General features: G+C 32.7%; 1 protein-coding gene across 1 annotated transcript; it reads right to left on the bottom strand.

Moving 5' to 3' along the window:
• Window positions 1-2,265: 2,265 nt before the first annotated feature.
• LOC121218291 (2-oxoglutarate and iron-dependent oxygenase domain-containing protein CP2) lies at window positions 2,266-6,634 on the bottom strand. The gene is made up of 9 exons (XM_041095308.1): window positions 6,087-6,634; window positions 5,379-5,426; window positions 4,982-5,158; window positions 4,724-4,874; window positions 4,527-4,613; window positions 3,919-4,043; window positions 3,297-3,415; window positions 2,798-2,909; window positions 2,266-2,723 (listed from the first exon to the last, which is right to left on the bottom strand). Exons 1-9 carry the CDS (start codon window positions 6,390-6,392, stop codon window positions 2,688-2,690), a joined length of 1,161 nt encoding a protein of 386 aa, XP_040951242.1. The 5' UTR covers window positions 6,393-6,634; the 3' UTR covers window positions 2,266-2,687.
• Window positions 6,635-24,798: the final 18,164 nt, after the last annotated feature.

The following is a 24,798-nucleotide window of genomic DNA, read 5'->3' as shown; positions in this document are numbered from 1 at the left end:
GGTTAGCTATTGAAATGGCTAATTAAGAACATGTGTGGTGTTATGAATGCCTAGGTGATAGTTTATACCTAGAAAATATGAAAGAGTAAAATTTTGCAATGAAACAGTTTTGGGACAGCAGCAGTGACATGACTTTGAAAAATCACCAAGGATAGTATAAAATGAATTAGAGAGTGAATGATATATATAATTAAAGCTTATCAAGTCTATTTTCATATAAAAATAACGGTGTAGGTAAAGGAATTTTATATTCTGAGATATTTGAATTTTGGTTAGACAGGGTCAGAATAGTTTTTGGAGTCCCCTGTTTTGACTTTAGAAAATCATTAAAAATTGTAAAAAATAATAATTATGAGTTATAATTTATATGTCTAGATTCCTTAGTGAGTCTATTTTCTGTAGAAATGAGTGAGAACACCATATGAAAATCATACGATGAGAAAATTGATTTTTAGTGAGTAAAGGTCAGAACCGTCAGGTAGTGAAACAGGGGAGACTTTAATGAATAAACTATACTAATTGGCTCAACCAAAAATTCTGAAAATTTTGTGGTAAGATAATATATGAGTCTAGTTTCAAGGAAAATTTAAGGATCTAAATTTCAAATTTCGTAACTCGAGTTATAGTTAAATTAGTGACTGCTGTGCAGGTGCACAACATTATGGTGAACAGTGAAATAAATTTTAAAAGCAAATTTTTATGTCCCGAACTAATAAGTTAAGTCAAGTAACGCCCCATGCTCAACTCCGGCAACAGTCTCGGGTAAGGGGTGTTACATCCAAATTGCCTGAATACCTACAAAACTTCTCAACCTTGTACGCACTAGATAAACACGTATAAATCTAAGCATATAGTGAACTCCCCATTGTTAAAGTACAGGAAACCTTTTGTATTTCTTTAATCTTAAAATCATTTTTGAAGTATTAATCGAGACTAAACTTATTACTGATAAGTAGTATGCTTACTATAAATAATCATATATATAAAGATATGCTTACTCTTATTGAACTTATGCTATATAATCATCAATCAAATTCATCTCGAAACCGAATAATATAATCACTTTGTGAAACTTATAACACCAGTTATGAGAGACCTATTTAAGCCAATAAATTACTTTAATTTACAGGCCATTGATTTTACATCATTGGACATAAAAAAAATTTTATTACACCTATAAATCGTTTCATTAGTGTCATCATTGAAAAACACAATTTGACATTCATTTTATGCAACTTAGTGTCCAAATTAGACATGTTCATGGGTCAAGTTACCTGCTCAATTCCGAAGGCCTACTCGAAATTTGAGATAGTCTAGGTAAAAATATTAGGCGCAAAAAATGGGCTTGAGTAAAACAATTATGCCCATTTAAAATATGGGTTTGACTCAAGCTTGAACATTCAAGGCCTAAGCCCGACTTGACTTATCCTGTTTTTTATAAGTTTGTAATGTTTTATATTATGTAATTTATAACACATAAAAATTAAATTTATAATAATATATAATACTACTATAATGTAAACATTAAAAAAATTAAAATAACCATATATAAAACTTTAATAAATAAAAAGAGAGATCTACTTACACCAATGTAAAACTACTTTAGTTTTACACACTTTCAACTAATATTTTAACAATCCAACCATTAAATTTATTGATCTAATTGTACTTGTGATGTATGTAAATTTTTTAACAGATCTAGTATTTACTATATATATCTATTTACTGAATGATTGAAAGTTTTTTACATATAACAAATAGTTAAAAATTTTAAACTTACATCAATTTTAACATGCATAATCTATATGAATAAAATATATAATGCAATGGTTGAATCATTAAAATATTAATTATAAAAAGAGATAGTATTACAATTATGTAAATAAATCTTTCCCTCAAATAAAAACTATATAAATTATTAAATATTAAATTAAAATAATATAAATGTATTTTTTAAAATTAAAAAATAATATATGCAAGTCTAAAATTAATTCCCATTTACCATTTACAAATATAGATAACTTTAAACAAAATTTTAAACCCATATTTGAAATCAAATTGGACTCTAAGTAGTATATAGTACATGCTTAAGCCCAATCCGACTAGCGAACACCTTTAGTCAAAATATGCCACTAAAACCATTAGAACCCTTTCTCTGAAGGATCCTAATAACATTGGTTCTTGAGGTGATGAAGTTCTATTTTTCTAGAACAATTTTTTGTACTTCATCAGGATTCTCAACGACAATTTCTTGATTCAGAAATGTTACTCAAAACAATTTCAGGTTGTCAATGATAATTAAAGAAACGTATTGTAGAATATCTAAATATTCTTCAAAAACAATGCACTTACATTCCCTCCCTGGAAACTCAACATTCTTAAAAGAACCCATCTCAAAAATAACTTTCGTAGTGGGGAACCCCAACAACTAAAGCTTTGTCGACAATTTTCCAGACCCCAACAATATTGAACAAACAATGGAGTATGTAGAAGGAAGCTACTGCCTGCCATTTGTGTAGCGAATACACATTGAACTCTTAACTTGCTAGAAGAGAGTTTAGTTATGGTTGTAGTCGGCTGATAAAGGGCCTACTAGCCAGGTGCGATACTTAAAACAAGACACGGATGTACAGCACAAGAAGCTTATTTTTACAATGTCACACCCAAAAACTTGCAAACAGCTTGAGTTATGTGGCAGGTTTCCCTTCTCTCTTCAGCAGTTCCTGATTAAAGTAGATGTCAGAAATTAATATTTGTATTTCTAACAAAAGCAGTTGATATGCACTTTGCTATATACCTGTTTGGTAGCAGATATCGAGACACGCTGATGTTCTTTTTTCTCACGTTGGCACTCTCCACACCAGATTGAGAAATCTTTCTGATATTTCCTCAGCTCACGAAAGACCGAACTAGAAGAAATTTGGCATGCAGCATAAACAATTTGGCAAACATAAAAAAGAATCAGTTCTAAACCTTACAACGCAAATTAAGGAAATGTGCACCACTGTGATCTGAGTATCATGTTGCACCATTCTCCAAGGAAAGCATGCAAATAACAGCTAGATTAAAATTTCATTCACCACTATTTTAATCCATTTCAACACCGAAAACAAGTCCAGGAAAATACACCCATGTCTAAATTCTTTGGTTTCCTCCATGATTTATTCAAAATTGTTCTTCACATTTCAATTCAAACACAGATGAATAAGCAAGCTTTATTCAAGTTGTAATCCCTTTCAACTTAGAGAAGTAACAAACTCATGGTTGCAATAATAAAAAGTGCATGAGAAAGATACCTTCTACACCACAAAAGTAAGTTGAATCGTTGACCAGATGTTGTGGCTCTTGCACCATGCCTATGGCGCCCATGATGAAGAACAGCACGTCCCGGAACATGTGAATAATCCAAAATTTCCTATAATGCACAAGATATGTAGCACATTAAATTAGCATTCTGTCAATATAACTTGTTAAATTAGAAAAACTGCCAGAACATATATTTTCTTCAAGGAACCAATATCTAAAAAACAATTTAAATACTATGCCTACTCCCTCTAGTCTAAGTAAATTACAAAATGAAAGAGATATAATCAAGTCATTTTGTTTAGCAATCTGTTAATTCATGCTCTCGTTCACAGTAGAAAGTAGCCAGAGACTAGACTAAAAGAAGCATAATAGGCTCTTTTGATATTCTCATGATATTTCACGTTAAAAGAAAAGGGGAGGGAGAGGGCCTTGACAGAGATGGGGTTGGTTCTCCTTGTTGACTTGATACAATAAGGAACTTTTTACTAAACTGACTATGCTTCATCCCAGTGCAATTATACAACTAATGTAGCTATTATCGCCGAATGATTAAGCTATAGTGCCTTAGAATTAACAGTGTAAAGGAAGAGTTGAACAGAAGGGTTAGCATACATCCGACTGGGTTTCTGTATTGACATGCTTATCACACCTAACACCTCGAAAAAACAAGTCCCCTCCAGAAAATTGTTTACCCAAGCAAACATTTAAGGTGACTTCGGAATCGTCCACATGGAAACCTACAAACACAAAACTACAGAACTTCATGAAGCATCAAGTTTAACAACAAGATTTGAAGCTAAAAGGATTAACTATATTCACTAAAAAGAGGTAGTATTATAAACAAGCACATTAACAGAACAAGCATCAACAAATGAAATTTTAACGTGCACAAAATTTTAAATATTAGGAAAAAGCATAGCCAGGTGAAACTACAGTCATAGAGGGAAAAAAAAAAGATGACGAGCATGAAATGCAAAAGAAAATTGATGATGCTATCAATTAATAAGGAAAATAAGTAACAAGCAATCCACAAAGCAGAGTTAGAGGAATGTAAGAATATTTTGTGCAATACCTTCTAAACACTTTAATGGTAGAATCCAAAGAATCAAGTTTCCATCTACCAATAGCTAAAGATTTAAGTTCCTAAGAATAGTGCAAACCATTTCCAAGAACCAATGGAATGGTTTAATTAAAAAGAGAAAACAGAACTCAGAACGTACCAAGCTCAACGTCCCTGTCAATTCCATATTCAACAACAAAACCATGATGAGAATCCAATGTAGATCCACCCACATCAGAAAAGAAAACTGCAAACCATTTCCAATGATACATATAAAACAAATTATGGTCTAAGCTTTAAATCTAAATATATGTTAGCAAGCATTTACAGTCTCATCATGGAAGAAAAACTAAATACCTTTGGATATAGGCCGGATAAAGTCCTCCATCAACTTGCCAAGCATGGTCTCCAGGCCAAAGTCATCTAAAACGGCACCAAATTTGTTCATCGTGTTTGGTCGCATGATTCTGAATTTTGTCTCATGGACCCACTTTTCAAAGTTTTCTACCTAAGCAATCAGAACCTGATAAGAAAAATGTAAAAACTAAAAAACAAGAAATAAAGTAAAATAAAAAACAGAGAGAGAGAGAGAGAGAGAGAAAGCAATGACAATACCTCAGATAACAACAATTCACAGAAACGAGGCTGAAACATTTCAAAAGTAAAAACCCCTAGTGTAGGTTCAGCCATTATACTTCTAAAACCTTCCTCTTTATTCTCATTAATTGCTTTGAGAAATGAAGGGGCAAAGAAGTTTGAGGCATGCATCGTATACAATTCTCTATGCAGAGGCTGCAAAACGAAGAGATGACATAACCAGAAGAAAATATAAAACCTCACAAAGATTCACATTACAATGAAATTCTAAGTAGTTTAACCATGGCACATAAAGGGTCAATCATCATATATAGCAAAAATCAGTATAGTTTGGAGTTTTTGCAGGCAGAAATTAATCATTACAGACCACCTTGAGTATAAATAATCCTAGTCAAACAACAATTATACTATGCACCTGATAGTGCGATATAATCTTCTGTCTGTATTCTCGATGCCTTTGAACCTGTTCACAAAAAACTTTAAATAGTAAAAAAGAAGGTATGGATAAATGGAAAACGAAAATCAATAGAGATTGATTTCCGCACACCAGTTAGCTAGCTTCAACTAAAGGCTAAACAAAAAGCAGTAATGAGAAAATTTTGACCAACATAAAATGCATAACATTGCAGGAAATTACTGAAAAAGTATACAAGCATATAGATCAACGACAATAGGATAGATAAAATCGCTCTGCAGATCAATCAATATATCAATTTGTCCCGATCCAAACAACATTCGGCAGCTCAGAAATTCAAAACAAGAAATAAATAAATATCCCTTCTTATTTCTGCATTTTCCAGTATATGTCCATTTTTTTCTCAATGAATCAAAAATGAATTGAAAGAGGGACCAATCATTCTCAGTTTCCAGCAAAAAAAGCTTTTGAAAATAATACATTTATATTACTGATTTTGCATTATGAAAAATTCAACTGATTTTCACCTTAATGAACATAAATTCAGATGCTTAACTGGAATATTGGCATAACAATATTTTTGTAAAAGTTAACATTATCATTTCATCGGCAATCAATAGGTTACATTTTAAATGAAAGAAACTTTCGACCCTGATATCCAAACATACAATAAAAGCAAAAATAAAGGCGATAAACGAAGAAGCTTACGCGAATACGTTCGCCATCAGGAGAGTAACGAAGGATAATATCGCGCATGTAATGGAGCTTGGAATCGCGAGGGAGTGAGAGCATGGGAGGAGGCAAGTAACGTTCCAGGGAGCTGAACAGAAGCGGACTGAACTCCAACTGCAAACCCTCGTAGCTCTCCGGCTTGTGCTCCGTGTTAGGATTCAGCCGTAACCGGTTCGCCGTAACCGTCGACATGCTAGGCAATACCGCCACGACATTGCCATTGTGACCAGTGGTCGGTGGCGCAGGCTGCTGGGCCTCTTTTCTACTGACATCGAAAGACATGATTCCTTTTAACTGAACAAATCATACGCATTTGCATCAGCCTAACAGCAATTTCCAATCACTGCTGTCAAAGAAACTTAAGGAAAAACTAAAATTGACCAGAGAAAAAAAAACCAAAAGAAAGCCAGAATTTGTGTTTAGAAATGAAAGGGTCTTTTGTTTTCTTATTTTCATCAGTTAGGGTTTTAAGTTTGTCGATTGGATTTGTGATTTAAGATAGACGACGAGGGACCTCCCAGCCCGGAGTCTAAGGGTATTTCAGTAACTTTAATATGTCAAGAGAAAAATTTTACTATAATTTTTAAAATAATTTATATATTTTTTCATTATCTATTTAATTCCTATAATTTGTAAAAAAATATTTTATATCTTTTTATTCTTTTCTTTTAAATTAAAATAATTTATTTTAAAAAAATTTAAACTATAAATTAATTAAATAAAAATTAATGAGATTAATATTTTAATTTAAAAACTTATAAATTAACATATTTTATTTCTTCTAAATGAAATCTCTTTTGAAATTTTGTGGTTTTTTTCATTTGAAATTCCTTGTAATGATCAAATATTTTAAACAAAATAATTTTATAAAATAAAATTATACTTATTAATAGATAAATTATTCCATGAATCATTTCTACTACCTCATATATAGTTCTATCCAATTATTTTACCATTCCCACCACCTCATATAAGGTTATATTCAATTATTTTACGCCAATCAACAATTTTTTCCAACTCAAATTTAAAAGATTAAAAAATTTCCAAGTAAGATTCAATTTCTTCAAGGTTTTATTTTCATGTCCATTTCAATTTCTCCTAGTTTTTTTTTCCGTCAGATTCAATTTCTTCAAGATTCTTTTTCCTGAATTTTTCTTTCTCTCATCGTGTCTTCACTATTAGAAGAAAAAGATTTAAGTTTTTGGTGAATTTCCCGATTTTTTCTATCTTCATCGTCTCCTCATTGTTAGGAAAAAAAGGATTTAGGGCTTCATTCTTTCCCAACATCAGTAATAGAAGGATTACAGGCTGAACAAAAAAATGGAGGGATTATAGAATCTGGTTTGTTCCCATTTTCATTCATAACAACTTTTATTTGTTTATTAGGAAAAAAAGCAAAATTGAAGTAAAATTGTGAAATGTAACCCTTTTGAAATTTCTGTCAATATATATGCAATGGGGAGTGACTAGCTTCTTGTATGTCAAATATTTTCTCTCTGTCAATGGGGGTTTTACATTTTATATAGCGGGTTGATTATCATTCTGGGTTTTTGCCATTAGATAAAAGAGAGATTGAAAGATAAGTGAACAATAAGACTAGCGGATGACAATGAACAGAGAAAGGGAGAATAATGATTTTTTTATTTCCCTTTGTTGTTGTTCTTGAGAGCTTGGGGGTGGGTATTTTTTTTTACTGGAAACATATGTTGGTATTGATTTGTCTCAATTTTAGATTTTATAATTGTTGTTTTTGTTAATTATCACTAAAACTGTCATTTTACTTGAATTTGTTTTATTTAGGAATTGGGTGTTTGAATCATGTGATCGAAACTTTAATTTCTATTTGGTTGATTAGAAAGTGAAAGAACAGTAAGAAAATGTAAGGTATTTTTTGAGTTTGAGGTGAACCAGAAATTTTTAGAATTTTATCTCTTAACACCTCTTTGAATGCTATCCCCAAAATGTAATTGTATAGTCAAGGCGAAGCTTTCATTTAATGCTATCCCCAAAAGAGAGTCTCATGGAATGTTATAATCTCTAGCTACAGCCAGAATGGGTATTCAAAAGAAGCTCAAAGTTTATTTAAGACATTGACCCATCAGTGTTTACAATTGAGTTTTTCAACTGCCCTGACTATTATTTAGTCTTGCATTTCCCTTGATTCCCATCATTTGGTAAATCAATTCACTGCCTGGAGATAAAGCCAGGGCTTTCAAGAATATTCTTATGGTTAATTCCTTCATGCACATGTACATTAATTTTGGGAACTTATCAGCCGCTTTAATGTTGTATGGCACAATTTCTGCTAAAGAGGATATTGCCTATTGGAACACTATAATTGTTGGTTGTACAAATAATGGTCATTTTCGAGAAGCTTTAGCAACATTTAATTGGATGAGGCAGGTAATGGATGTTATGTGCGATTCTATCACCCTTGTGAATGTTATATCAACTTTTGGAAATCTCTTATTGATATATAAAGGTAAATCCTTGCATGGCCTTGCCATTAAAACTTTTGTGGGATTGGAAACTGGTGTCTATAAGAATTTGCTTCAAGAGACTACTCATAGAGTTAGGTTAGATCTTCCAGTATACACAATTATTCGATGTGGACCAGGCCATAATCGTACCTTTTCATGCATGGTTGAGCCTTGTTTCTTCCACGAGACCAAACACTGGCCAACATCAACTAAAATGTTTGCCCCGCCAAGAAGAATGAGAACAGGAGCTCCGTCATTTTCAACCAGACACAGGTTCGAAAGAACGAACCTTGGCGGTATGCGTCCTACTTCCATTGCACCACCAGTTGGAATAAGATCAATTGTACCATTGGACTAAACATTGTTTAGAAGCAATGGCATTGTTCAACAATGTTTGACCATTTTGTTTTCAACTAGTCTGGCTTTGATTGGCTAAAGAAAGTGTATGAATTTGACGAGTATATGAATTGAATATGTTCTATAATTATTTCTTTTAATTGTTGTTTTGTATGTTTTTGAGCTAATATTGTTCTAGAATTGTTACCTAGTGATTTGATGGTATAGTGATTTCATTAATGAAATTATACATTTTATCTTCCAAAAAACAAAAAATAACTCATTGCAAAAAATCTTGATAAGCCAAAAAAATATTTTAAATCTCATTACGGAACACCAAAAAAACATAGCTAAAAAATTCAACATTTAATGAAAGAACCTCAAATAAGGAAGTGCAAAAAACATTTAGTCTAATATCAAATGTCATTAAGCACCAAACCTAGACTTTAGCAATATAACTTCACCATAATGTAAGTTTCTAACTTTCAAGAAAAAAATCCAGGGCTTTACCTAACTTCACCATAAAGGCACTTTATGTGTCGTATATCAGGCACTTTATGTGTCGTATTTCAGGCACCTCATGTGTCGTATCAGGCACATCATGTGTCACTTCAGGCACTTATGTGTCGTATACTGATTAGGTACTATGTACCGTTTTAGGCACAATGTGTCGTACTGGTGTGTTTGTGTTGGAATCCGTGTATCCATCAAAGTCCAGATTGTTAATAGGATGAATAATTGAAATGAGAAAATCAAATGAATTTGATCGATTGTAGTATTGAATATGAGAAAATTTTAAATTGTGGATTGAAATTGAGATTGAAAATGAAAGACATGAACTTAATGTTCATGTAGTGATTGAAATTGTTACATGTGATATGTGATTGAAATTGAAGAATAGCTAAAAATTTTATTGATATTGTTAATTAATGAAAGTTTAAGAATTAATTGATATTTAAGAAATTGGATATTTACATGCTTGGTAATTATAATTCTTTATTGCTCTTATAATTTGAATTATGGTAATACCACTCAGTATAAAATACTTAGCGTACGGTTGTTTCCGTACGCAGGTTGAAAGGAGTTCAGAGTCTCGGTTCAGCATCCAGAATAATCTTGACTCCGGCACAAAGATTTTGGTGATGTTTTCTTCTTTTAAGTGAAAGTGGCATGTACATAGGGATTATAATGGTTATTTTGGTATGTTATATAATTTTGTTGTAAAGAAAGGTATTTTGTGTTTTGATGATTAAATTAGTAAAATGGTATAAATTGTTTATGGCATTGATATTGAATGGAAATGGCTTGAATAGTTTTATGAGCTAATTAGAAATGATAATAGGGTTTTCATTAATTAAGTTGTTAAGTCAATATGTCAAGCATGATTTAAGTATATTTGAGTATATAAATGCATTGGTTGAATTATTGGAATTGGTTTGGTTGTGATTTGAAATTTGCAGGGAAGGTTCAATATTTATAAAGGGGTTTTATTAAATTTAAAAAAAAATTAATGAAGTCAATTAGTAAGAATTTATATGAATTTATGATTACATTATATATGTTTGTTATTTATTTAAGAATTATTTGTAAATTTTTCGAGATGACCGGTAATGCCTCGTAACCCTGTTCTGGCGAGGGTTTGGGGTTAGGGGGTGTTACAATAAACTTGTGATTAACGGTTAGGTTATAGACATCCCTGATTACGTGTAAGTGATTCCTTTAATTAATTTATTAAAATAATTAAATTCACAAAAGAAAATTTTAAAGGAGTTATTTAACGAAAAAAAATCACTTTGTTTGATGTAAAATCAAACATACTATATACCTACAAATAAAATAAAAAATGAATACCTGACATGAATTTGGAGCTATTACACCAGTAGCTTGTTGCATGCTATTATAAGGTAAATTTGAACCACTTAAACACCAACTGGTACTTGGGGTCTTAAAAGAAAAATAAATAATTTCATTTACATGGCATTCTAAGAAGATATAGATATAACATAACTATCGGTTGTGGTTACCATGTTGAAAAATTGCATTGGATTTTGACAAAGATATGCATAGATATTGTTTACTAGCATCGTCATTGAAGGAATGACCTATAATGCCGACCAAAAAAAAGGAGTTAATAATGTATTACAACAATAAAAATAGTTCTATGTAATATGTGACTAATTAATTTTATACTTATAAAATTTTCATAACTTAGAGTAGAGCCAATGGGTAAATCTAAGGATTCTCTGATTGTTTATTGTTTTCTTTTTCCTATATAAAATATAACATTTATGAAAATAAATATAATTAAAAAAAATTTACCACAAAGTGTAACTTTATAATCAAATTACTTACTTGGCTTGTGAAATTGGGATGCTTTTGATTTTCTTTTCTCAAGGTGACCTTTAAGTCTAGAATTAGAGACCCCTTTCGGCTTAGCACATTGTAACCTCTCTAATCCGGCCTAGACGTTGTCGCTAGATTGAGAAGGCTACATTAGCCATTGAAATGGCTAAGCTAACTTACATTACTTATGAAAACCTTAAATAAACTCATTTTAGAGAAAAACCATATTTGAACTGTAAGTTAGTTTAAAAGAGTTCATTTATTAGATAATCTATACTTAAGACTCATTTTATTATTGAAAGTGTTGTTTAAGAAAAAAAATCATTTGCTTGTCACTTTTCTTTGTAAAAACTTGATGTTAAACTAATACAGTGGAAAAACCATTTTTTAAGTCATTTTGGAAACTTAGTTGTCTTATCGATTTGTTTTTCAAAAACGGTTCATTTGCAATGCAACGAAAATTCGGGAACAATGTCAAATTTTACTTAAGCCCGATATCATGCATTTTTCGGTTATTATACTTGAGTAATCCATGCATGCAGCAATCCCAAAAGAAAAGTTATCAAGCCACAGACTAGAAATAATTAAAAATTACAAACCAAAACCAATAAAGACTTAATAATACTTATTAAGAATAGTCCGAGGTCCAAGGTGATTCTCTGAATGTCGAGTTTGATCTTAATTTCAAAGTTTACCTGAAAAGTTAAACATTATTGGGGGTGAGCTTATGAAAGCTCAATGTATTTAAACAGACATAAATATTGAATATAGTGAAACATATTAGCTTTAACAGAAGAAAACAGAACCATCATTGGAATTTCATGTCATTATATAGTCGTTATCAAATTTATGTCAAACGATGTATGAGAATGGGTCATCATTCATTCAAGTAAAAATCATTAATTTTGATATCATTCAATACAAAAAAATACAATACGTAACATAAATCAATAACATTCAAATATATCGTGCACATGATGCAATGCAAAAAGGTTCCTACCCATACCATCCGCTACACACCACGAGTTCCTTAGAACCTGTCTGCCAAACTCCAATGAATGCGAACAAAGCTCGATGGGATAAAACCACCAAATAAAAATAATGCAGTAAAACTGTCAAATAACAAATAATTGTGACATAATCGCCAATCACTTTGGTACTCCAAATGCAGTGCACTGACTAAGAATAAATCCAAACTTAATATGCTGCCGGTACTCCACGGAACTCCTCCGTCAACCACAAAATACCCCATCCCAATGTATATGCAATATGTCATGCAAACTCATATATAGCCATAATTCAATACTTTTCACATTTAATTGACATGTTTAAAACGTCCTCAATAATCAAATACTTTCAACAAATAGAAACAGTGTTCCAACTTTCAAACTACCATTATAGTGGTGTCTATCAATATCATTCAATTTCACATACTTTACAAATTTCATTGTGCATGTATAACAACCTTTTCAATATACATCATAGAAAATATCTCATGCAATTATATCATCCATAAACTCAATATTTCAGCAAATCATGCTATTCAAACATCCAATCTCATACCATATAACACAATCATGCATCACAATTCAATCACATAGTCACACTATCAAACTAGCAACTTTGCTAGCACATCAATCTTTTAAGGCTCGAAATGTATCTATTTTGGCCACTTACAAAACTAATTATTTGGCTATTAAGTCAATCCATCAAACAAGCTAATTCATCAAATATAACATAATTATCAATTTTAAACACCCACACCTTATTTTATGCTTTTTCACAACACACTAGCGAATCTTTCGATTTCTTTAATAAGCTTTAAATTGAACCTAAATTAAAAACCATTATAAATTCAATTAATTCACCTCTTAAACAGCCCCCTAGACATCCACTTATAGCTTACAACCAATCATCAAAATTAAAAATATTTTTACGAATCCAAACTAATTAGATTTCTTACATTGCTTTGATACAAACCAGACACGCGAACGTTTTTCGGCTTTACGATTGATTTGGGGTGTTTGGGTCAGCACCTAATACATTCAAATACTAGAAAATTAGTAGCTAATATTGATCAAAATCCCACATTTAATTAATCCATAGCCTTTTCCCAACAACTTTGTTGAAATAACAAACTAGTTTACAATTAATCGCATTTACACTTCCCGAATTATGATATCCGAATGGCTAATTGATTAAGAACATCTTTCCCTAATTAACATGTGATTAAAGGCTAATTAGCAGGGTTTAAGAACTCAACTTAATGCTGGGAAAATATGGGCAAGAACCAAGAAACAAAATAGTCCCCTTTCTTGCACATAGGCGCACGCACTACCACCCGCGGTGGCCAAATTCAGGGTTAATTTAAAAATGATATAAAGATCCATTAAAAATCTGGAAAAAATACCTTTAAAATATTTAAAATTCCCCTAAATTCTAGATACAAAAATTTATGTTTTTAATTGGCAAGATTAATCAACAAATTGAAGAAAGAATAGATCTTACACAAGCTAGTTGAGAGAAACAACAATGCCACTTTCTTGACAATGTTCGGGATCGATCTTGGAGTTCAAGATTTTAGATTTTGGGCTGATTTTAGTGAGGAAAAATAGCAAAAATACGGTCGAGAAGATGTTAACAAATCTTGAAACAAAAAGAAAAAGAAAGAGATGACAAAACTAGGTGTAGGCGACGACAACAAGAGGAAGAAAGAAAAAAAATTAAAGATCAAGGAGGAGAGGAAAGGAGAGAGACGATTAGGGTGAGTAAAAATAGAATAAATGCTGATTATTTTTTGTAAAATTAACATTTATACCTAGGGTTACAAGGGTATAGATGGCACACACATTACAAACAATGAATTTTGTAAAAAAAAAAGTTATTTTGCATAAGAAAGGATTTGAACTTGGGACCTCAATTTAATTTTCATGTTTTTGCATTTATCAATTAACCAATAGGCTATTTCCTTATTTGAAATAATTTTGCAATATGTATTTTAAAAACAAGGCGTGTCACATACCAGGGTTTGAGGCAAAATTAGTAAAATAATAGAAAAATGATGCGATAGAAGGGATTTGAACTTGAGTTTCAAGGAACATTTCACTAAAACTTAACTAACAAACCAATACCTCATTTATCTTCTAAAATTGCATAAATAATCTTAAAAATTAGGGCATGACCACTTTGTTTCGATTCCCAAACCCAATTCTACTAACCCCCAATTTTGGGATGTTACACACATAGTGGATCTAATATTGGAGAAGTTTTACTTTCACCCTCTTTTACAGCATGATCATCATTGCTCGATAATTCTTCAATATTGACATTTTCATGTTCTCTAAATTAAAAATAAAACAATTACCACTTAATATAAGAAAACATAAATTATTTAAAATTCTTGATTATATAGATACTTACTAGATCGAATGACTGCTCTTGCATTTGTCTCATTCTCTTTGAGCTCATTATTCTTAGAGACACATAAATTTGTCAATTCTTTCTCAACTTCCATGTCACCTTCATATAAAATCTTCTGACAAAGTTGTCTTTTTTTGTTTTTTTGACTTTTTATAATAAAATCATAAGCAAATCAAATCATATGATTACAAAAAAAAATTAGCATCTTTAGTCCATGTTAAGAGATATACTGATCAGAAATTTTCTTAACATTTTTTACACTAAGAATCTGTAAAGCATGAGAACAAATATAGACACAAAAATCAAACTTCTTGCAGGTATAATGAATCTCCATGGTGGCTGTGTTAAAATAGACCATTCGAACTCTTGAACTTTTTTCATCCATCATTACTTCAAAAGTATATGTTGTACCATTTTGAGCAACTTCTCTCCATATCAATAGAACACCATTGTAACTCCCCAAAAATCCAAGTATTTATTTTTGCATGTTTGTAACATAAATACATGTCTGTTTCAATGGTTAAGTGTTCTGGGAAGTGTTTGAGAGGTCCCAAGTTCAAGCCTGGACTTGGGCAGAATTTTGTTATGTTAATTAAATAAAGCCTTAATTGGGTTCAACAGGCTTATATTTTAAAGTTTGTGGATTTATATCAGAATGGGTCTATTGGTCTAGTGGTAAAGTGGAGTGTTAGTGTGCTGGGGGTCTTGAGTTCGAATACCTGTGCAAACAAAGGATGTTATTTTACTACTTGTACTGTGTGTGAGTTTGTGTTGGACTAAAATTCTGATAGTGAAGTGGTTGAGGAGAATTCAAATTGAGTGGTTGAGGGGAGGTGTGATCAAGTGAAGAGATTTTAGGAGGGATTTTAGGAGAAAATCAATGGATGAGGAGAGAGGGAATGTAGTGCGAAAAGTGGACTCTGTGGCACTCAAGAATTCGGCTAGAGGGGGCTTCTCATTTTTTTTGGTTTTGCTTTGTTGAGTTGTTCCCTTTGTCGAATATTACTTCCTCCTATTCATTCAGTTTACCGAATATTACTTTTCTACATTCATTGCGTTTGCTAAAACCTCTTCTCCCCACTCATTATGTTGGCCGAATATTTTCTTTTTTGTCTCCTTTGATTTCTTTCCCTCTTCTCCACTAAACTGATTCTCCTCTTCTCTCCCTCTTGTGTTGTGCTATTGGTTACTAATTTTGACCACTGCCGAAACCTTTCCTCTTCTTCCCCCAATTGACTTTACTCTTTTCTTTTCGCTTTAAATCGAGGGTGAGGGGTTGTACTAGTGTCGAATCCTTCTACTATTTGATTCTCTTGCTCTCTTTCGGTAAGTTCTTTAAGCAAATCAATATTTCTTTCTTCTTCTACCTTTAGTAATAACTGATAGCAATTGTATGGCAGTTAAGGAAGGATTCTAGGCCCAATGGACGTAGGAACATGAGACGAGTGATGTGCAAGCTTTTTGAGTCGCTAAAGCACCACACTAACCCAAGATTGCATAAAATGAGTGTCATATCGTGCCATACACAAGCTATGGCGCGACATAGGGCCGACATGACGCCCAAGCATTCTGGGGTTATTTTCATCCTCACAATCAAATTTATACAAAGACTTAGCAAGTACCAAAAACCTAATTCAGGTTGGAAACACTCCTATAAATAAAACCTTAGGGGTTTGATATAACTAAGTCATCTTAAACGCATCAAAAAACCTTCGTAGTTTAAGAATATGATTTAGATTAAGTTTCCTTTTCTTTACTTAAAAACGCTTTGTTCTTTCCTCTTGAAATAAATTTTGATCCAAGAGTTCTTTTATTCAATTGAAGTGTTTCAATTTCTTTTCCTTTACAAATGAAGATTCGTGTTATCCCAATCGAGAGATTTCCTATTTCGCGCTTCAATAGACATTGACAAGATTATTTCTACATCTCTTTTCTCTTTAGATTTAACGTGTTTATTTATATTTTTATTTCAATTAAGATTGAGATTATGAATATCATAAGTGACTAAATCCCTTAAGGGAGATTAATGAGTGGATAAGGACATGATTAATAAAAGATTTAAGGTTTTTCGATAGAATTAGTTGGTATAGATTATGTATTATTAAACCCTAGGCTTGATAACCTTAGGAAGTAAATAAGGTTAAATGAGGTCAGGAGATAGTAAATCGTAAATCGTAATCTTACAAAGGATTATGCCCATGCATGTGATGTTAAAGACAAATGAAGAACTATTACAATTCAAATAGAGTCCCATCGAAATGCTTGGTCAAGCATCGGACAGATTCAAGATAATTGTACAAAAGGCTCTAAGGGGTGAAATTAATACAATCATTCAATTACAAAACTTTTATACAGGTTTAGACCAAGAGAGCAAAGAACAATTTGACATAATGGTTGGAAGAAATGTTTGGTAAAAAAATGACTCAAGAAATTATTATGCCCCTTGAAATAGTGAGCAATAATGATCATACTTGGAGAAAAATAAGAAAAATAGAATTGACAGAAGAAGTAATGAGAATCAATGAGGCAAAAGAAGACAACAAGGAAGGCATGGAAGGGAAATTGAGCGTAGATGAAGATTGCACTTCAGATGTTGAAGAAATCCTAGAAGACCAAATTTTTTGAAAAACTATTCGAAAAGCAGCTAGAACACATTTATCAGCTGGTGTAGAAAAGACAATATAAAAAACCTTTGTATCAATCAGAGAACTTTCCAACAAAGATGACTTCGTCAATTGTCAAACAATCTATGTTGGAATTAAAACCCCTTTCTACACATTTGAAATATGAGTATTTGGGTGACAACAACACTTTACCAATAGTCATTGCAACAAGTTTATCACTGGAGTAAGAGAAAACACTCTTCATGTGCTAAAAGCTCATAAAAAAGCTATTGGGTGGACCATTGTTGATATTAAAGGAATCAATCCAGCTTTTTGTCAGCATAAAACAAGATTGGATGATGGAAAGAAACCAGTACTCGACACTCAGCGACGTCTCAATCTAGCAATGAAGGAGGTGGTCAAGAAGGAGGTGATAAACTGGTCGGATACAGGAATTGTCTACCCTATCTCTGATAATGAATGGGTGAGCCCAACACAATGGATTCAAAAAAAAGGAGGAATGTTAGTGGTGACAAATGAGAAGAATGAGTTGATTCCCAGTTGGACAGTTACAGGGTGAAAGGTTTTGTATCGACTACAGGAAACTGAATGACGCAACTAAAAATGATCACTTTTCACTGCCATTTTTAGAACAAATGCTTGACCGGTTGGCAGGTAAGAAATATTATTATTTCCTTGATGAATAATTGAGATATCATCAAATCCCTATCCATCAAGATTATCAGGAATAGGCTATGTTTATATGTCCTTTTGGAATGTATGCTTTTCGAATGATGTCGTTTGGACTATGCAACGCTTCAGCTACATTCATGTGATGTATGATTGCAATCTTTGCCGACAAGTTAAAAGAAGGATTAAACATATTCATGGATGATTTTTCTGCTAATCCTTCCTGTTTCACTCTTTTTTTTACAAAATTCCACCGTAATATATCTACTTATCCTTCAATATGTATGGTCAGACATCTATAGTCATGTAGTTCAAGACCAAATAAAAAGGGAAATACAAATTAAAATGTCTGGCTTGGATTTTGCATGAAGGTTCATCAAGAAGTATTTTCTGGCCCAAATATAGGTAATAAGGATGAATAAATGGGATTAGCTTTTTGGCTCTGGATATATACTAAACAATGCCTTAGGTTATCCCTATGTATTTCAATATTCACAAATTTAATCAACCAAATAATCACAAATCCAACAATTTATGATACTAGCATGCTTGTTTCCCTATATTTCCTATATCATATGCTACATTCAATTTCTTAATGCTTATTTACAGTGTAATATATAGATTTTAGTATTCTAATAATAAAAAATTTTAAAATTACCTGTCATCATGCAAAATTTATAGTGAATACAATCAACCTATATACCTGCTCCTAACCAATCACTTGTATTTCTACAAGCTCAAGCATACAATCAACCTCAATGTGTAACCCTAAAAAGATAAGGAAAGAAGTTACCTGATTGATCATAGTAGTTCCGTAGGCTATTGGTGGGTGCTTCCTCCTTTGGTCGTTGAAAGTTTGAAATTGTTGTGCTTCCTCCTTTGTAAATCTTGTTCGTCCACCTCATCCTCATCCTATGAGGCTGCCTCCTTATCTTGATAGGTTTGCATCGGACCAAACATGTCCGACAGATAATTCGGGGTTCTCAACCCCTTCCACCATTTGAATTCTTGGTGTACTGGGCCCGTCTCTTGCATCTATCTTATCATTCCATCAAGCTTCTCTTTTGTGCTCCCGCTTATCCCTTTCCAAGACTTTATTTGTTCCTTCCTTTTGAGTGACATCGGAACATCCATTTTTTCTTTCCTTCTCTGGTTCCAATCGATAATTTGTTTCCTCTAACGCTCAACATCTTGAGTATATATCCAATCTCTAATCAAACTTCTTGTTGGATTCATGAACTACTCGTTCTTTTCCAAAGGAACCTCTGTGCTTTTACGAAGTGCCATTACTAGATGGGGAAAGAAAATCTCAACCTTCTGGTCATTCACACATCGCTTCCTATTTTGATAAATCCATTTTCTAATGCATATATGTTTTTTCTGTAAGATGCCATATAACAAAATAGCTCTAAAAGTATTTACGTCTAGTGCAGGTGTTATCCTAGTACATATAAATTGCATCCACATATTAGTTATTGGAAATATGATTGCTTTATTGAAATTGGTCGGAAGGCCTGTATTTGGTCGAAGGTTCAATTCACCATGATTCTCGATTAGATATTTTACAATGCTTTCCATGTCTAAGTTCTCAAATTTATTTAAATCACTATTTTCTAAATAATCAGTTTCATAATAAGGAGCATCATAAAATTCACAAATAGTTTCTGGGTTGAATGGTATGTCTTTACCTCGTACAGTTACTAATTTCCACAGGGCACCGTATAGCCTCTGTGTCTTTTCGTCCCTAAGAGCAGCATAAAATTCTTGGACGAGAGGAGTAACAACATTTTCTTTTAGGGTTATTCAAAAATATTCCCATATATGATTTCAGACTAACGACCATATTTCATTACAAAGAACCATCGAGGGTTTGAATCCTCTTTCCTAAATAAATGTTTTTCCTTATAACTGCAAAAAATATTTTTTAGCATTATGGTTTCAAAAATTCACAGTAATGTTGCAAAATCGGGGTTCGATGTCATGACATGCTCTAAAAAATTTGAAAGCCTGGGTGAACTGCTCTTTGTGTCGTGACATCGAGATGATTTTCTTGATTCTACCAATTTTGGTCAAGGTGTCGCGACACGGAGGTGTTATGTTATGACACTGACTCTACTTTCGTCCACACTTCTATATTCAAAGCGCCTCAATTTTTATTAAACAAAAATTTAAGACAAATTAAAGTCTAAACTATCAGTTAAGTAAAAGAGAATACAATAATACATATAAAATTAAACTTAATAGAAATAATGTCCAGTTTTGCTATTGAATTCATCCGTCAGCTTTGTTAATGTACACGTGGGTGCTTCTCTGGTTTCGTCTCTGTCGGTATTAGTCCAACATCTATCGTGCCACTCTACTTTTCCTCGTTTATCCCACTACTTGAATCTACTTGTAATACTCTTCGCAAATTAAAGTAATTAGCCACATTTGTAACTATTCTGTAACCTAATGGTTCAAAATACCCCTTGTAGTCCTAATTTCGTGGAGTATTCTTGTGATATGTTTAATTTGCACTTTTAATTTTTCTCTTATTAATAATTCTTGTAGGGCCTAAAAAAATCTTCCAACATCAGGAATTTTTCAATGTTCACCTCGAAATCTAGAGTCATATATTCATCTCACATCTTATACCTACATTGTTCGGTTGAGGCCTCTTTCAATAGTTTTATTGACTGAGAGATTATTTTATCATATGATTCTAATAGAAAGTAGGTGGTTTCTCATTCTCTTAACTCTAGAGTTGTGTTTCTTTGTAGGGTCATTTGGTTAAGAGTAATCTCTTAGTTACTCGAAATTCTGTCAATACATATAGTCCCTAAATTGATTAACATTGTAAAATTCTTTTGGTTTTTTAATTTTTGAGGTGTCTGATTAAGGATTATTGTTTTACCAAGTTTGTCCATATCGAATAGGTCTTCCTTTATGTAATTATCAATTTCCTCTATAAGATTTTAAAGCTTCAGTGATCCTTCTATTGGTTCCATAAAAGTTAATATCTCACAGACAGTTTGAAATATGGATGAAGCACTTACCTCATCATTGAAAGCTGGGCATTACTTGTTCTCTAATTTTGATAAGAAGAGCAAATTCAGTATTTGAATCAGTTGACAATGTCCCTGTTGATTCTGGTTTACGTTGGACACCCTTTTGTAGCGTTGTTTCTCTTTAATTTCCCTGTTGATTCCCTTTAATTTCCCATTCCTCATAGACTCCTTCATAAATTTCATCATCATAGTTTATTTCATCATCGGACCACATATAATCAAAATTTTCCATGATTGGTTGTGGTAGCTACTCTTGCAGGAATCTTTCTTTTTTTAAAATGTATATACGGGGAATTCTTTAAAGAAAAGAAAAATATCAGTACTGTAAAATGAATATATAACTGAATACAAAGTATTGAAAATCGTATCTATAATTTATAAATTTCCTAATTATTCTATTACATGCAAAGATAAAAATTAATCTAGTGACGTTGCCTCCCCGACAATTGCACCAACAACTTGACCGCCTTTGGACGTGCCAACGTCCAGAGTGGAATTCCTGCACAAAATATGCTAACAAGGCACTATCTAAAAGTATACAAGTCAAGTTGTAATATAGTTACAACAAAGTAAGTGAGTACTCTGAGGATTGTACCTAAGGGAGGCATGCAATAGATTAATCGTAACCTAAGCACAAGTAGAGGTAATTAGTGCTTTAAATAAATTATATTACGACTAAAAATAAAGATAGAGTTTTTAATAACTAAAGAAATAAAATAATATAAATAGAAAAACTTGGAATATTTGTTATGGAAACTTAATCAGATCTGAACATGGGTGATTAGCATGCTTCAATAATCATAACTAACTGTAGCTTCGGGTTCCTTTTTCAATCAACTAGTTGCTACCCTAACAGGATTTTCCGATCTTCCACCAGAATAACGAGTTGGCAAGAACTATTTATCTCTCAACCTCACAGTCCAAACTGATTTGAGGTTAAGGTGTTCATGGATAGGCCAAACCAATTTTGGGTTAATTTCTACCTAAATGACCTCCTACAATCGTCAAGCCTAGGGTTTATGTTCTTCCTTTCCCAAAAAATTGACCCGTTAAGAGAACCCTACAAAACAGTTAATTAATCATGCCTCTACTCGCTAATCCCCCATAAAAGGATTAGTTCCTTGTGGATCTCATAAACATGATAAACTTTATATAGAAAATAAACATGAATAATGAGTTAAGAGAAAAAGATTTAGGAGAAGCCTAAATTTTATTGAAGATAATTTTGATTCCAGAAAAATTTTGATTGAGTTCCATAGATCGAATCTCCCAACAAAAGCAAATAAAAAACTAAAAATAATTCTAAAGCCTATAAGATAAGAGAAAACTAAAGACTAAAACTAAGAAGAAAATTATACAATATGAAAAACTGCATATAACATGTGTCAAATGAGCCTATTTATAAAATTAAAGTGGTTGTCATCTTTAAGCCTAGGTCAACTATTGGTCTCCCGCTTAATGTTTGATTGTGTGTGCCGAAACACCCCTTGCTAGTATTTATTTCCCATATAGAGTCGGTGTCATGACACACTAGGTCCTATGTCGCGACATCGAAGGCGGTATGCTTATCTTCAGGGTATCATTAGAGGTGTATGGCAACATCCTCATGCAATCTTGGAATTCTCCTGCACACTCACAAAGCATATTAGCTCACCCTTAGGCCTCATTCAGCCCCTAAGGTCAATAAAAGACTAAAATTACACATTTTATTGAATTTAAATCAAATAGTGAAAAATTAACTAAAATCTAACTAAAGTGCTTGTATTCAAGCTCCTTAAATGCGAAAAACTAGTTTAATCAGCTATACCAAATTATGGTAGATCAGTATACATGCATAGGCAAAAGGCAAACCCTATTTATTTATCTTTAGTACCTATATTTGAGCAAAAAAACACTTCTTCATGAACCTCCTTACAAAACTCGAGCCAAAAATATTAATTTGTATTTACCTTTTTCCTTAGCCCTAACTTGTACGAATATAAAAATCCATGTAACACCCTAAACCCAGCCTAGACGTTATTGCTGAATCTGGCATGTCACATTGAAGTGTTTTTCGAAAACCATGTTTTCATTGAAAACCCTTTTTGAAATTTCAAACTTCTTGCCATTTAAAACTTATACAAAACCTCAGTTTGCATTTATTTATTTTCAATCGAGGTTTATTAAAGAAATGTTGTTACCTTCAAAAACCTTATTGTTGCGGAAGCTTAATTTTAAACAAATGATTTACAAAAACATGATATTTAAAAATTGAATTGCGAAAACGTAGCATTTGAAAATAGATATTGTTTTGGAAAACCGTGTTCTACTTCTAGTATATATAAATCACAATCACATCAAATCTCAAATTTTAAAATCTAGGGATTATAGAGGCCTTATTACAACCTGAATCAAAATCAAATATCTTGAGTAGATGAACCAAACAGAATAAAACAAATGTAGTTGTGTGGCCCTCTCCTAGTCCCTCGCAGCTCCGAATCGTCTAACGCTGGGGATTACTTGAAAGGTTAAAAACGGGGTGAGTTTACAAAAACTCAGTGTGTAAACCCCTTATTAAAGAAACAAAATCAGTCTAGGCCTAAGCCCTTAACAATAACAGTACAGTGTGGACCTTAGCCCAATATAGTAACGGAGGCAAATGGGCATTAGCCCCCATCAATCTCGGTTGGGCCTGAGCCCAAATCAAATGGCACATATCACATATATCTGGGCCTAAGCCCATTTCAATATTAGAATCAGTATATGCAATGCATAAATACCTATACCAACCCTACACTCCATCTCCTGTCCAACCCCACACTCTTGTGGGGATTAAATCGACCCACTCATCCCTACACTCCTTATGTAGCACCGGTTGCGGCACTAACCAATATTGAAGCAGAGCTGCCAAACACAAAATCGGCTTATAGCCATCGGTGGGTCCACAGTCGTCTCTTGCGACCCATGCGACCCTTATATATCAATTACTTCCTCCAATACAATATCCCAACCCCATGCAGTATGTCGTGTATACAGTATATCATGCTCAGAACCAGTCATATATATATCATAAAACAAGTCAGTCATACACACATCTCAATTCTTAGGGGTATAACAGTCATTTTACCCTACGGAGGTATTTTGATAATTTTTCCCTTCGGGGGTATTTCGATAGTTTTATCTATCAAGGGTATTTCGGTAATTTTACCCTTCGAAGGTATTTCGATAATTTTACAACCTTTTCGAAGGTCTACAGTTGCCTCGAGCGACACAGATAACCTAAATGGTCATAATAGAGTAAATTGGCCCAAGTAGACCCACACGCTCGTGTAGCCTACTAAGCCCAAAACTACCCTTGGCCATATGATCATCACAGCCGACTCATTATTTCCTATCCGTCTAATAAAATTTTACTCGCGTATGGCCCACTCGGCCCAATTTGGTCCATTTGGCCCAAAAATGGCCTAAGACCACGAGATCGCTTGTGGTGACCTCTGTCGTTGTACCGACTTATCCACACGCACGTTTGTGTGCTCGTTATATATCATGCCAGGATTATGTGTAAACATGAAAATGCCTAGTTATGTACTTCAACACCAATCTTTGTATCATACTTGCTCAACGGACGTCTTTTATTATTTTATTTTTTCTTTTTTTTTCTTTTCTTGAGGACAAGCAATGACTTAAGTGTGGGGGAGTTTGATCTGTCGTAATTCTGTGTAGCTGATCAAACTAGTTTTCGTACTTGAGGAGCTTGAATACAAGCAATTTTAATATGTTTTATTTATGT

This window comes from Gossypium hirsutum, chromosome D06, assembly GCF_007990345.1.
Source record: "Gossypium hirsutum isolate 1008001.06 chromosome D06, Gossypium_hirsutum_v2.1, whole genome shotgun sequence".
NCBI classification, from domain to species: Eukaryota; Viridiplantae; Streptophyta; class Magnoliopsida; order Malvales; family Malvaceae; genus Gossypium; species Gossypium hirsutum.
The sequence above is the reverse complement of the archived record's forward strand: the minus strand, read 5'-3'. Positions and strand labels throughout refer to the sequence as shown.